Source organism: Poecilia reticulata, linkage group LG20 (genome assembly GCF_000633615.1).
Source record: "Poecilia reticulata strain Guanapo linkage group LG20, Guppy_female_1.0+MT, whole genome shotgun sequence".
Taxonomy (NCBI): Eukaryota; Metazoa; Chordata; class Actinopteri; order Cyprinodontiformes; family Poeciliidae; genus Poecilia; species Poecilia reticulata.
This window is the reverse complement of record NC_024350.1, coordinates 8,166,407-8,182,263: the sequence shown is the minus strand read 5'-3', so window position 1 is coordinate 8,182,263 and position 15,857 is coordinate 8,166,407. Positions and strand designations below refer to the sequence as shown.

Here is a 15,857-nt window from a genome sequence, read left to right as displayed (position 1 = left end):
CATTATGTCATTACCTGATGTCATGCAAGGCAGGGCTGCCTGTGGAAAGTACCGGGCTCTTTCTCAAGTTTCCAATGACTCATCCCTGCCTCCTCACTTCATCGGGGCAGTTCCCTTTTCCATCGGGGCAGTTCCCTTTTTTCCGTTGACCATCTGTTTCCAACTCTGCCGCACCCTTGCTTTCCTTCCCCATTTGATGACTCACCCTTCGGTCCCTAGCCTTTTGCTCAGTGAGAAGTACTCTTTTCCCTTACCACAGTATCCATGATTTTTAATAATACATGCTGATTTTATATAATCATGTTATTTGTTAGTTGACTCAAAAGTATAACCTCCAGCCTTTCATAATGTAAACCATTATCATTCACTTGATTATAAGTACAGAACATCAACTGATTAGGAGTACAGAGTATACATTATTATAACACTTACTTAATTAAAAGTACAGAATACATGTTTTGATCATACATTACAGACATTTCTTCATTGGCCTGTGTATTGTCACTTTATAATCACTTATCACTTATAATCATCATTTAATCATTATTCAGGGTATACTGTTATTTCTCAGGCCTTTATTCCATTTTTCTGCGTATACCTGGACAGATCTCACATGCTTCATACCAGATTTCTCGACAATTTCCACGTCATCACTGATATCTCAGTTGCGCAACATGCCAGCTGTTTGGGATTCCCCTCTGTTCTTATGTCATCTCGCTTTCTGATTGGCTACCTGTCACATTCAGCAGGTCGTATTCTCGTTCCCAGCCAGGGAAAATCCCACAGGCTGCGATAAAAAGGCCAAGACAACCCAAATTGGGCATATTCAGGCTTTAGCGGGAACACCAACATGCAGAAGCCTTATATCTGACAGTTCACGCCCCGCCCCTCCGGGCCGCAGCGAAATTTTCCAAGTCTTGACCGGTCCGCGGTAATAAAAAGGTTGGGGACCACTGCTCTACAACAAATTCCACAGAAGCTTGAGAGGTGCACAAACATTTGGTTCCTTAGAATCAGGACTGAAAACATTATTGTTGTTTCAGCTATTGAAACAACAATAATGTAATGTTGAACTTTTTCAACATTACATTAACATATTTGTTTAAAAAAAAATAAAAACCTTCATCATTCAAATTGGTGCATTGACTGAGGTAGCAGTTCCCCAGCACTTGAATTAATTTGCACAGTCTCAACAGGTGATTTCAAGGTTTTGTTTATTTTTCTTTGATGTGGATCATCACAGTCACCACACTCTCAGTTACGTGAAAACTAAAAACAAATATTAGAATACAAAACAGAAATTTACAATACAAACAACAAAACAAAACGTATCTCGCTGCTTTCACTGGGAAACACTAAGTGTTGATTTTGTTATGCCAAATGCATCTTGACAGTTCAAGTCATTCATTACAATGATTCTGCTAGCTTTTGTAGGGCCTGCCCTCATTAGCTACGGCAGCCCATGAGGTACATACAAAAAAAAAACATTACAAAGTGCATTGAACAAAGTACCATTAAACAAAACAAAATACAAACCACCAACAGTGCTAATCAAAACAGACAAACATCCATAAACAATCTGCAACATTTTTAATGTAGAAAATTCACTTTGAACAATTTCATTTAAATGGTCTACAAATTTGAATAATTTAGGCAATTTATTTTGAATAGCTGTATTACATATGAGCTGATATTACAGTGAGTTGAATGGATATTAAAGTGAGCTATTTAATCAGCTATTCTGATTAGATTTTTGACTTTTCCACCACCTGGACGCCAGTCAGGATTAGTCAAGCTTTAAATTGGCTGACTCGTCTCAACTGAAAACTTCTTAGTGCATCTGTGATGATTATTGTTTGAGTCATCTGAATGTCGGCGGCAATAATCTTGCTATGTTTTCCCCTTCTCTCTTTTTAGAACTCTCTCTACAGCTGTATCACCAAAAATGAAAGTAAGTTTGTAGTCTCATGCACTAAATAATGGCCAAATAAAGAGTGAAAAACACAAACATTAAGAACATAATCTGTTTCTAGTATTCTTGGACCTGGTTCTTAAAACACCAGAAAATACTTCACAGTCTATGATAGAATGATGAAGTTGGAATTACAGAAAATGCTTTTATCCATTTCCTCAGACAATCCCTTGGGTTTGTCTTTCAGTGGGCTCAGCATGCTGTGGTTTTGTGGGCCGTCACACCAACTGCAGGGACTTCTGCGATGCCATATTCAGGACGGACTCGACGCCAACAGAATCCCAGATCAAGACCGTCAAAGACTTCTGCAAGAGTCACAGCCCTAAGCTTGTCGAATGCGTCAACAACTTCACCGAGTCCTACCCTGCTCGCAGCCCCATAGACAGTATGTCCATCTTCATCCAACAGACCTGAAGAGCTGCATAGCTTCATATTCTCTCATCATAGAACCAAGTTCAGTGTTACCTGTTGTGTCGCTTAAAGTGTAATATAGCAAAATAATTATCCGCTCTTCACGGCCATTTTTAAAAATAAAACTGAAATTGACTGCAAAAACTGCAAATGGAAATTCAGTCACAAACTCTTGATGTAGTGCATATCTGTCATGTACGTATATGCAACCATGTCACTCACCCAGATACTGCAACACCTCTGAGTCTCTGCCATGATCTCCTCCAGGTTTGTACTGCTGCGACCGGGCTGAAGCCCCAAACTGCCAGACGGCCTGCCGCCATCTCCTCCGCGCCATGAATACAGACCAAGAGATTATGGAGGGCCTCATTAAAGAGTGTGGCACCCAGCCCCTCCCTCAGGATCCAATGTGGCAGTGTTTCCTGAGCAGAGCTCACCCTCCTTCCCCACCCGAGGAGGAGACCCCCCATCCAGCCAAGATGGACTGCGCCAAGCTGCACTGTTGCTCAAAGGCAAACACGTCGGTCTGCAGGTGAGGTGCCATGGAAACCAGTACACCATGCTTTCTGCTAGCTGGTTGTAACGGACTCTGTGTTCTACTGTAACAGGGAAAAGTGCCACCAGATCAGCACCCACTGGGGCAGCCAGACATGGCAAGACTTTGATCAGCTGTGTGAGTACAACCCAATGGAGATGGAGCTCATCAACTGCCTGGCAGATGTCAGAGAGCCATGTCAGCTGGGCTGCAAGGACCTGACTTACTGCACCAACTTCAACAACAGGTCACACTCCTTCCCACTGCTAACTCACCTAACTTACACAGCTGATGCATTACAATGGCACCACACCTTACACACATCAATATTGCACAGAAAAAAATGCTTTGTCGTTTTAGATCAGTCTCATTGTCTCAGTACTGGCTGTTTTGTTTGTTTTAGTTAATATTTATATTTATAAAAACTAGCAATAGAAGTTATGTTATTTCTTCTTTTGTTTTACATTTTCAATGATCTCTTTCGAGTTGTTCTGCTAAACAAACACACATTTTAAAATAATGTATTTGAGAAATTACAAGGCAGGAACAAATTGCCAGAGCAGAAACAAAGAAAGACAATCAAAAAAAACACAAATTTCTGATAATCATTATTTAAATGTTTTTTCATATATGCTAGCTGAAATGATGAAGAAACTCTAATCCCTTTAAATAGTACTTTCAGAGGTTTGCCTTTCATTTCAGCTGGTTTCCACACTCCCTCAGCACAATCTGTGCACTGCATGACGCACAGTCCAGCATACCGCTACCTCTGTTTCTCCAAGCTAACGGCTAATATTGTGTCAGGCCACATGAAAACAAACACACACACACGTGTGCGCATGCACGCGCACATCTTAATAGACTTAGAGACTTAGACTTATTTTTATTGTCATTGTACAAAGAAACATAAGTAAAATTGGCAATGAAATGTCCTTGCTTGGCCACCGGGGCACACACAAAAACACAAGTGTAACTATAATTAAATAATATACAAGTAATAATTACAATTTTCAAACAGTTTCAGACAGTTTCATGATGGGAATGTTGAGCAATCTGATGACCAGTAGGAGACAACTATTTCTGAGTCTGGCTGTTCTGCAGCAGATGCTACAGACTCTCCTGCCAGACGGCAACTGGATGATATTAAAAAACATCAGAAGAGGAATAATTAAAACCTTTTCACTCGTTTTATTCATTGAAGTCGTCGTTATGTCAGCTGAACCATAAAGACAAGACAAAACGTTTCTCCAAGTCCAAAACATAACATTTATTAGACAAACAACTAATGAAACTGACAGAACTCAATACAATCACAAACCAGGAATATTTACCTCACACGACAGACATCCACACACCACGACGAAACTTACGGGGAAGCCTCTCACAGCTACGCTGCTTCCCTGTAGACAGCATCACAGGTAACCCCGTAGCGATCTGAAGCTAAGTTCCGAGTTGGCTACTTTTATAGGGAGGGCGTGTTTTTCTTCTCTGCTGTATTCAAATTAGGGGAGTGTCCTTAGCGAGTTTCATTTTAAATCTAGTTAACTATGTTCCAGTAAATACCTGTTTTCTAAGATCAAAGAAGTGTTATTTTATTTTGAATGAGGACAAATGTTTTTTATGACCCTGTCCCAAGAGGAAGTTCTACCCTGTTGAGAGGACCAGATTGTTTTGCACCAGCTGTTAAATCTTATCAAGTGGTCAAGAGGTCAAAAATATACACAGAGACACTAGTTGTGTTCTAAATTATAGAGAACTACAAGCCAAGTTATTTTAATTCAACTTAGTGTATAATGTTTCAATAGAATTATCCTAGATAAAAGATTACGCTAATTGAACCATGGATATAATTTGAAGTGAATTTCCTTATTTGAAACACCATCAATTTTACCTAATTATTGAACATATGGTTAAGTTTTTACAACTAGCTTATTTTAAATTTATTTTCTTAACAATGAACAGACCATGGAGAGGATGGGTGGAATCAGAGAGGATCTGGTTTGCTCTGGCTAAGCAGCGTCTGTGTGCAATGTTCTGGATGGGGGGGAGTGGAGTTCCAATGAACCTCTCCGCTGTCTTCACCTCTCTTTGCAGAGACTTCCAGTCTGAGGTCTTGCAACTTCTGCTGTGCCTTTTTCACCAGTGAAGTGATAAGAGGTGCCAGCTAAGGTTGTCTGTAATGTGAACCCTCAGGAACTTAGTGCTGCTGACGATTTCCACTGCTCTGTCATTGATGAGGAGCAGGCACGTGCAGAGGGGGGAGTTGGGGGTGCCCTTTTTGCTCCTTGCCCCCAAGTGGCCTTTTGGTCAATTTCTTTTTTCTTTTTTTGGTATTATTTCCTAAGCCCTCTTCTGACACATAAAAACATGTGCTAAAATTCTTTGCTTTTTTGTTTCATTTTTGTACAACATAATAAGCCGGTCACCTTGTCTTTGACCAAGAAGTTGTCTTTGACCTTTTGCCCATGACGCAATTGCCTCTTGCGCAGTGAGATAAGGCGGCTAACTGCAGAGCTCAACGTAGCGAACGAGATCTCGTGGGGATGGAAGGAGCGGGCGGAAGGAGAAGCGAGTGAAATAGCAAACAAACGAAGGCGGTAGGATTTGATTTTGGCGGATTGCATAAACTGTACATTGACTGTAACAACATGGCTTCTACATCAGGAGGGAATAGTGCAAATGAAATGGAATGGATGATATCAAGATCAGCAAGAATGAAAAGAACACTTAGGAAGAGACAAGAAAGGGCAAGAAGTTGGTTGGAAGAAAGGAAAGCAAGAGAAGAAGCTAACAAAAAGACAAAAACACGACAGGGTTAGGGAGAACAGAGAACAGAAGAAGATATGTTTTTTTTTTTTTTTACCAAAACGTTTATTTACAATAATTTAACAATACACTTTTACATAATCAGGTCAAAGAAACTAAATAAAAACAATAAATATTTACATCAGCAGCTTGTTAAAATTTTGTTCTCCCTGATTTGAAACGGTGCACAATACATTAGTAAAACCCCACAGTTGTAAAAAACACTATTTAAATCCCCGGTGGCTCTGTGGAAACAAAACTCCAATCTAAGCCTAGCTTTAACGATGCACTTCCACAGAGCAACGGCATCAAGTTGAGGTCCAGCTTGCATCTTGTCACGACGAGTTAAATAAATTGCCATTTTGGCCTCTGCAATTAAATAATTTAAAATACGGGATTTAAACCTAGTGGCTCGACTGTAATGCACTGTCATAAATAAAAACAGATAAAAACAGAATTGATAAAAACCACGCCAAACAGGCTAAAAATTCTCATTAAAAAATTTAAAAAACTAGTCAATCATACACAATCCATAAAAACATGAAAAACACTCTCAGACAAATTGCAAGAAGGACACTCATTTAAAACCCCAGGACTGATGACCGATAAAAACAAGTTCGTAGCGATGGCGCCATGCAGTATCCTCCACTGAAGGTCACCAGTCCTTTTTTTGATTGGAGGCTTGTATAAAGTCCTCCATTGAGGCTTCTGTCCTCCGAATTTGTTGTTCCAGACACTAATGGGTCTTTTACAGAGAGCTCTCCTGTTCAGGATCTTTGTACAAAATTTATACAGTATTTTTGGACCAGTTTTGCATAGGTCCATCTCCAAATCCGTACAGTTCATCAGGGGACCACTGTCGTCCTCAAAATTAGGATCCAGAACCACATCTGGGAACGGGTCATTCTGGTCAGGTTGGCACTCTTTTGTTGTATGTAGCTGCAGGAGCCGCCTCTCCTCAGCTGACAGCCGCTCCTTCACCCGCTCCAGGAAGTGCTGTACCAGCCTGGCGGACCGGACCCCAAGCAGCGAGCTAACCTCCTGGACGTCTGAGAAGTCCGGTCCCGCCACCTGCACCAGATGCCTCAAGGTCACCGTCCCGGACCTGGACAGTGCCTCAGACAGTCCCGGCACGCTGCTGTCGTGGACATGCAGAGAATCATGCGTTTTTGCTCTTTCCAATTTAAAAAGAGCACAGGATTTAAAAACACCCTGATAAAACTGAGGCAACCCTTTTAACTTTAAAAAGCTAAAATCTGTTAAAAACAGAGCAGCATCCAGCCCCAGAAAGTTAACACGTCTGAGGATACAGTTGGCCACATCCCTCCACACAGGAGATTCTGTCAGGTATTTCTGAATAAACTGTAAACGAAATGTAGCCGTTCTGCTGGCCAGGTGGACAAGGCCCTGGCCCCCCTCCTCTCTGGATAAAAACAACACAGACTGTGGCACCCAGTGTAGACGGTTCCAGAAAAAATTGACCATCTCCGACTGTATTTTTACAAGTAGACCAGATGGTGGGTCTAAAACATTGAGTTTGTGCCACAGCTGTGATGCTACAAGGTTATTTAAAACCAGCACTCTGCCACGGTAAGACATCTGGGAGTGCAGCCACCTCCATTTTGACAATTTGTTTTTGATTTTCTGCTCGACGTTTTCCCAGTTTTTATGTACAATATCCTTACTGCCTAAAAACACACCAAGATACTTAAAACCATCTCTTTTCCAAATAAGACCTTGAGGGAGAACCGGGAGCCCAGCAGACCACCCACTGACGGCCAAGGCTTCGCTCTATCCCCAGTTCACCCTTGCAGCAGACAATTCAGAGAACTTCTCTGTGATCTCGGTTACAACATTTACATCTTGCTGATTTTTTATAAAAACAACAACATCATCAGCATAGGCAGATAAAACAATATTGTTATTAAAACCAGGTAAAACCAAACCATAAACACTCGAGCGTATTTTCTGGAGGAGGGGTTCCACAGAGAGTGCGTAGAGCATCCCCGAGAGCGCGCAGCCCTGTCGAACGCCTCTACACACCCTAAAAGGAGCACACAGGCTACCATTGATCTTCACCTCGTTCTCCTTGTATTCACTGTGGAACAGAGAACGGTAAAACTCCTCAGCCCTCCTTCTGATCTCACCTGGTTCACTCAGTTGCTGCCCTGTGTCCGACAGCAAGGAGTGGATCAGCTTCCTCTGCCTGTGCTTCCTCTCCAAGCTGAAGAAAAAGCTAGAGGGAGCATCCATCTCTGTGATGTTCTGAACCCGGGACCTGACCAGTGCGCCTTGGACTTTATTCTCCAGCAGGTTTGCTAAAGTTAGCCTTTTAGATTTGAGAGCTTCAATATGCTCTTGATTTCCTGTGGATTCGCTAAGTTGTTCTAATTCCACAATGTTTATCTCCAGATCTCTGATAGATCTGGTAATGTCACGGGTGACATTGAGAGTGTGCTGTTGACTCAGCAGTTTTATCTGTACTTTTCCGTGGTCCCACCACTGTTTAAGACTGGTAAAATCAGACTTTCTCTGTCTAAAACCAGCCCAAAGATAACTTAAAACCTCCTTAAAACCCTGATCATAAGTTAAGGCTGAGATAAAATGCCAGTAAGCGCTTCTAGGTAAAATGTTTCTGATAAAAACATTACCTAAAAGCAACGAGTGATCTGTAAAAGCCACCGGTAAAATCTGGCATGTTTTAAACACATTAAAATTGTGTTTAAAACAATAAAAACGATCAAGACGGGCTAAAGAGATGCTATTTTCCTTAATGTGGGACCATGTATMCTGCCTGGAGCCTGCATGCATCCTCCTCCATACATCCACCAGGCCATTAGATGAGACCAGCTGCCGCAGAGCATGTTGGGCTGCTGGATGCAGCTCTGCATGATTATGGTCTAAAAACGCGTTTTCAGTGCAGTTAAAATCTCCACCTATAAAAACAAAGTCCTCAGACCCACAATCACCCAACCGTTCCCCAATTAAAAAAAAAAAACACTTCTCTGCATTAGTAATGGGAGCATAAATATTAATAAAAACTATACTAAAACGATCAAACTTTGTCTTAACTAAAAGACACCTCCCCTGAATGACATGTTCTACTTCTTTTGAGTTTGGGGTGAACGCTCTGGAAAAGAGGAAGCCCATCCCTGCACTCTGGGAGGTGCCGTGACTTAAAATGACTTCCCCTCTCCACTCCCTGCCCCAGTCTGTCTCTAATAGTTTATCGCTGTGCGTTTCTTGCAGATAAATTACATCGATTTTCTTTTGGTTCAGCATTTGATAAATCAAAGCTTGTTTTCCAGCCTCCCTCGCCCCGTTAAGATTCAAAGATGCTATTTTAAAAGAATCCATATTGGGTAAGAAGCTAAAAACAAAATACCAAGACTATAAAAAAATAATAAAATGCTACTGTACATCTTTTAAATCAAAGTTGTTTTCTAACTTTAGTCAATATTTTCTTTAATCTATAGACGTCTCTGTCTACAAAACCTGATACCTCTTTGTTCCTGATGTGATACCTTGCTGAGAAATAAAATAATTTTAAATCAGGAAAATAACTAGATTTTCATTCTTCTGAATCCTTTAGTTTCTTTTTAAAAAGTTCTAAAAGACTCTACAGGGTATCTAGGTGCTTTGCAACCTAGATACCCAGTGTGACAGATATTTCACTGCTGTCAGAGAACCAGCTCTCATTGTCGCTGCTGTCCGACACCTCCTACCTCTCTGCAGCCAGCTTGCAGGCCTGTTTACTGGCCTGTACAGCAGTCACCACATTCCTCCTTTTAATTCCCCTCTTTAACGGGGCTGAAGCCTCCAGTTCCATTGCCTCCTCTGCTTCACCTGTCTCTCCTGCCACTCCAGCTCCAAAAAACAACTCCACACTGGGCCACCATTCAAAAGCAGTTGAATGGTGGCCCAGAAGGTTCAACAAAATACAAAAACCACAACAGCAATAACAGAAATTATGCTAAAATGTAAGTAGTGCAAGCAGGTAAATCATAGATTAAGTTTTAGTACAAATTCCATTTTTACATACATTTTCTTTTAGCATAATTCCGTTTTAGCATAACTACTGTTGTGGTTAACTACTGTCCCTCCACCTGCACCTCTCCTTTCCATCCCTGATCTCCACACACTATATGCTCCTCATCGCCCCTCACCTCCACCTGCTGCTCTCCCTGCACACTATCCTTCTCGACCACTTCACTTTCACCCTCACCACCACCATTCACCCCATCCCCACCACTATTCACCCCATCACCACACAACACTGTGCTTTCCCACACCTATATTCATTTTCACACTTTTCTCACTTTCCACTACCGATACCTCAACAGTACCTTCCGCCTGCTCCTCTGCAGCGGGCTCCCCCGCCACCACCACGGGTTCCTCCACCGCAGCCGCCGAGGGATACTCCGCTGCGGCAGTGGGGTCCTCCACTGCTCCAGCCTCACCAGGTGGGCTCCCCACCTGTTCAGCAGCAGCGGGCTGCTGCTTTGCACTCGGCGGGGCCAGCCCGGCCCTGTCAGGACACATTTTAATAATGTGCCCCTCCTGACCGCAACCAAAACACTTCATGTTAGAGGACGTGGCAAACAAGATGTAATCAAAATCAGCGGTGATATTTGCAAAAACAGGCCTTTGACAGAAACGCCTACCTCAACTAGCTGTTGAGCTTGCTCCACTTTCTCCAAGAACAAGACGAGAGCTCCACTCATGCGAGCTGCCGACTTGATGGACCCATGTCTAATCACCTCGCCCACCGCCAAACAAACTTCCTCCACGACACATGGAGAACCGGCGCCCACCTTGACGCCGTTCCTCCGTGTCAGCGTGGAGAAAACCCCACCACCAGACACCATAGCGTCGTCAGACGCCAGCCAGCCAGGCACGCCTGACGGCCACACCCGAACCCAAACAAAAACCCCTTAAAACGTGACAAAATTAACACAAAATCACATCTAAACAATTAACATAAACACCAAGTGAAAAAACAGTAAGAAAAAAGTCAAAGATATAGAAATACAATCGCTCTCTCTTTCGCTCTTCTTCCGCTCTCCACTCACCCTCCTCTCACACGAAGAAGAAGAAGGTCAACGTAGCGAACATTCCAGATTACAGAAGTTTTTGGTGAATTAAAAGAAAAAAAACGTTTTTGGTGAATAAAGTGGAGTAGACTTGCTACTTGTCAGATGACGGAAAACGTTGAAGTATCGTTTCTGCTTCAGCTCGGAGTCGCGGTTTAAGCAGAGAGGTAATGAAATACAACAGACACTGACAGGCCTCTGCGTCTGCCTTTCTCTGAAGAACTACTGAGCGGGAGGAGACAGCCAGGTGAGAAAAAACTGTTATCTATCGATTCACTATTTTTATTATACAGACATTAGGCTGTTGTTGTTGTACTATTAGCTAGCTGATAGCTAACCACTTTGCTAGCAAAGCTAGATAACTAAAAAGCTTCTCCCCTGTATCTTTAATGATATCAGTCATTCTTTAGTATTGCTTATGCAATAAGGGCACATCGCCCGTCCAAAACTGATCATCTCCATAATGGATATATGTCCGATCTTCTAAGTTCCTTTGCTGCATAATGTACATTTCATTTATTCTGGCGTGAGGTAAATGTATCTTGAAGGAGAATAACACTTAAATAAAAGTCCAACAAGGATATTCATTTAGAATTAAAAATAACTCTCCCTGAATTACCATGATAGATATAATGAATGTAATAAAAGTGACATTAATGAAGGGGAGAAAAACTCAACCCAGACTTTAAGTTTAGGGTCTGGTTCGTAGAGTATGAAGTTAAACAAGTTTGTTTTGCAAAAAAAGTTAACTTCATGAGTCAAAAATGTGTGATTTAAATTTTTTTAAAAGTTTTTTTTAAGCAAAACTCAGTAGGCTTTTCTCATGGTGGCAAGCATTAACAACTCAATTTTTTCTATCTTTTTTTTCGTTTTTCTGCAGTTCCACGTTAAAGTTTGATGCAGCTCTGCTTTCCTGAATGGACCATCTTCATCTCCACTGCAGCAAACAGGCAGCTCTTTTTTATAGATTACAGTACACTAAAAGGTTGCATTGTGCCCTTGTTTATATTTTTAATAGTGTAATTCTGTAAAGACAAATATGTCTRGTCCAGCTCTGATTTACATATCTTGCTAAATTACGGGTTTGAATATTGCAATACTTTCCTATAACAAAGTAGACCTGCAGAAAGAAATGACTAATAAAATATCTTACATAGGCATAGTGTTATGCTCTATATGGAGATGCTTGTTAGCTTTGATTGTATATATCACATTTTTGAAATTTATCTTTGTTTATTAAACTCTGAAAGCTGAGTGGCTTTGTTAATATTCTGTCCTAGAATGCGGTTAGATGTGCCCTTTTTTTGTTGTTGAGCACCTGCCCCTTTAGTGGTCTCTGCACGGCCCTGATGAGGAGTGGTGTGTGGTTGGGTTGTGACCTCCTGAAGTCAACAATGATCTCTTTTGTCTTGTCGACCTTCAGGAGCAGGTTGTTTATTCTGCACCAGTCCACAAGATGTTGTACCTCTTTTCTGTTGTTCACTGTTGTGTCGTCTGCATATTTCATGATGTGGTTGGTGTTAAACCTGGGATGACAGTCGTGGGTCATCAGGGTAAACAGCAGGGACGTCAGGACACAGCTCTGTGGGGAGCCAGTATTTAAAGAAATGACATTGGAGGTGTTATTTTCCACACAGACAAGACTGAGTTCTGTCCGTGGAAAAGCCTAGCAGCCAGTTGCACAATGGGGTATTGAAGCCCAGGGGGACCAGTTTGCATACCAAGTCGTGGGGGATGATCATATTGAATGCTGAGCTGAAATCCAAAAACAGCATCCATATGTGGGTGTTTCTTTTCACCAGGTGTACCAGGCTCGGATGAAGAGCAGTGGAGATGACATCCTCAGTAGAGCGGTTAGATTTGTATGCAAACTGGAAAGGGTCAAATTATGGAGGCAGTATAGAGATTATATGACCCTTAACCACTCTCTCAAAGCACTTCATGATGATAGATCTTAATGCAACGGGTCGAAAGTCATTAAGACATGTGATAGTTGGTTTCTTGGGCAATGGAATAATAATAGCTGACTTAAAACATGAGGGGACAATGGCCTGATACAGTGATGTATTGAAGATGTCCGTGAGCACATGGGCTAGCTGGTCTGCACACTCTTTGATCAATAATGAGACTGAGAGGAAAGGAGACAGAAAAAGAGCAAGGCAGGCGTACATACTGACTCAGGGATCAGAGAGTACTAACATTGTTCACCAGGCGACTCACTCATTATCTGTGAACAAATCACAGTACACTGCAGAAGTGGATGAATCTTTATTTTATTATTCTGAGTCACAAAATGTTGAAGTTCCATCCATTTGGCACGCTTCCACTGACCTAACCTGAACTGCGAAATGAATAAGTCACTCAATGAAGTGATTCACTTCAGTTCATTCACTGATGTGAACAAATTATACATGAACGACACAACACTAGACCTAGTAGTCGTATCGTGTGCATCAGGAAGAAGTCGAATTCAAGCGGTGTGTCTAGGCCTTTAGGGACTTCAAGGTGTTCATGTGGCCGGAAAATAAGCTAGAATCATTACATCCGACACTTGGGACAAGATGTTTGTTTTTCCAAATATAGAGATGCGCTTTATGGTCACACATTAACTTGATCCCAGTTGTCCAAATGACATTTATCCAGAAGTTTCATGTTTTAGATGCAGTTTTGCAGTTGTGCCATATTTTTTTCTTAAAACTGTTAAAATAAATTTAACAGACATATCCACTTACTCTAATAAGGCATGTGTGTGTGTATCTATAGGCCCACGGAGCTGTTCCGTAGCTGTAACATGCAGTCAGACCAAGGTGCCATGAACGACATCAAGCTGTGGTCCAACGGAACGATCAAGATGCCCTTCATGAACATCCCAGTCCTGGACATCAGGAAGTGTCTGCCAGACATGTGGAAGGCGGTGGCCTGCTCTCTGCAGATCAAACCCTGCCACAGCAAATCCAGGGGGAGCGTCATATGCAAGTAGGTCTACTGATCACTTTGTAGTGTAGTATTGTTATCAAAATCCAGGAGAAAATCTCAAATGTCATTTATCTTGGAGCAGTTGTTACAAAGTTGTTACAATACTTTGTAAAAACTAGTTAAAACTGGTAACTATTTAGCAGGGGTAAAGCATGAAAAACGACCCAGAATCTTAATTAACTTGAAGAGGAAATATTGTTCCTAAAGCAGAGGAGCAAAAGAGCAACTGGAACAAACTTTTAACTTATCTTCCCTCAAGACATAGGACATATGTCCTATGTCCTATGAAGACATAGGACAGAATCATGGAAGGAATCCATGATTCTTTCATGGTAAGTTTAAGACCTGGCTGCGTAACAAAATGGCTGCAGGACTAGAAGGACACAGAGAGGCAGAAATGCTATGGTAGAAATACCACAGCTGACAGGTATTAACTTCCACTGTGCTGCAGTCTCACAGGGCTTCTGCCCTCTGCACCAAACAAAAATACCTCAGTATTTTTCTCCATTTGTGCTTACTTGATTTAAAAGTCTTTCTAGTGCACAGTACAACAGTTTTGCTTTGAAAATGATGTGCTTTCATTGACAGGAGAGTGTTTTGCAAACTTAAAACATTATTTTAAGATGGAATCCTTTATTAATACAGCTCAATTAAGTCTACTTGTATAGTATTGTTTTTCAACGGGTCATCTCAGATAGGTTTAACCACACCTACATTCTTAGCTATGAAACAGTACATTAAGTTTAGGTCAAAATTCAAATTAGTTCTAAAGCTTTTCTGACTAAGGCTTCGTTTACACAGAGCTGGTTTTCAGTGAAACGGAGCATTTACATTCATGTGTCCGGTAGAGGTGCACAATAAATCAGATTGGTGATCAGTTGATACTTAAACGTGAAGCCTATCCTATCTTCCTCAACAGAGGTCTAAATATCAACCACTGACGTCTGTTGCTCTGACAAACTGGCCCACCACGTCATGTCTGCACTGTTACCAACTCAGCCTTTCTTGCTATATTTAGTGACATTTCAGATAAAAAAGTCAGAATCAGCCAGATTTGTAATTGGCAGATCAAACTTTTTGAAGATGGTGATTGGCAATTGGCCAGAAAACTGCAACCGGTGCACCCCTAGTCTTCAGCAATTAGAAACTCTGACACATTGTAATAAAGATGCTTTTTTTAGTAAAGTTTTTTTTTTTTGCATCAGTCATGCATCTTTTGCTACAACCATCTAGAGCTGTCTAAACACTTGCTCATAAAAAGCCCCACCTATTTATCCAAAGCTTCCACCTCACAGAGCACCCTTACCCCCTCAGCTCCTCCAGACTAGTGGCAGCAGCAATTAGAAAACAACTGGTGGAACTGTGAGTCTGCTGAGCTCATCATACAAATTACAACTCTCCTAAGAACAGTTGTGAATAGCATCATGGAGGAGCATTGTTATAATGATGTGTTGAAGGAAGAGTGTTAAAAAGGGTACAGGGTTCTTAAAGAGACAGAAGCCATTTCCAACTCATCAAGAGGCAAAATTTCTTTTAAGTCATGTTTGATATATTTAGCATCTTTATAACAACTCAAGGTGACATAGTTGATTGATTGTATAAAATGGCACTATGTGCTTGGAAAATACATAATACTCCCACTTAAACAATTAGCATGTCAGATTTCAGTCATCTTGTATTTTCTTTTGACTTTCCTTCTGCTCTCAGGTCAGACTGTGTGGATATTCTGACCAAGTGTGGGGATAATAAACGCTTTCATGAAGGACAAACCCCAGAGAGGCTCTGTGAGGTGCTGTCTCCCATCGATGACCCTGAACGCTGCATCCCCCTCCACAGATATCTCAGTAAGTTGCTGTTTATGATATTTTATCTTCCAGTGTTTGGAAGGAGCTATTCTTTGCTTTAGTTTTATTAAAGGAGCCTCCTTTAGTCATGAACATTCTGTCAAGCTTTTACCACTTTGCCAATCTATAGATAGATAGATAGATAGATAGATAGATAGATAGATAGATAGATAGATAGATAGATAGATAGATAGATAGATAGATAGATAGATAGATAGATA

General features: G+C 41.3%; 1 protein-coding gene across 2 annotated transcripts in view; it reads left to right on the top strand.

The window, feature by feature from the left end:
- Positions 1 to 15,857, top strand: part of reck (reversion-inducing-cysteine-rich protein with kazal motifs) — a 120,619-nt gene that overhangs the window by 36,573 nt on the left and 68,189 nt on the right. For both annotated transcript variants that reach the window (XM_008438544.2, XM_008438545.2), the window contains exons 7-12: positions 1,918 to 1,951; positions 2,160 to 2,357; positions 2,651 to 2,915; positions 2,992 to 3,165; positions 13,580 to 13,792; positions 15,500 to 15,636. In XM_008438544.2, coding sequence (XP_008436766.1) covers positions 1,918 to 1,951; positions 2,160 to 2,357; positions 2,651 to 2,915; positions 2,992 to 3,165; positions 13,580 to 13,792; positions 15,500 to 15,636 — 1,021 coding nt within the window. The remainder of the gene's footprint in view (positions 1 to 1,917; positions 1,952 to 2,159; positions 2,358 to 2,650; positions 2,916 to 2,991; positions 3,166 to 13,579; positions 13,793 to 15,499; positions 15,637 to 15,857) is intronic.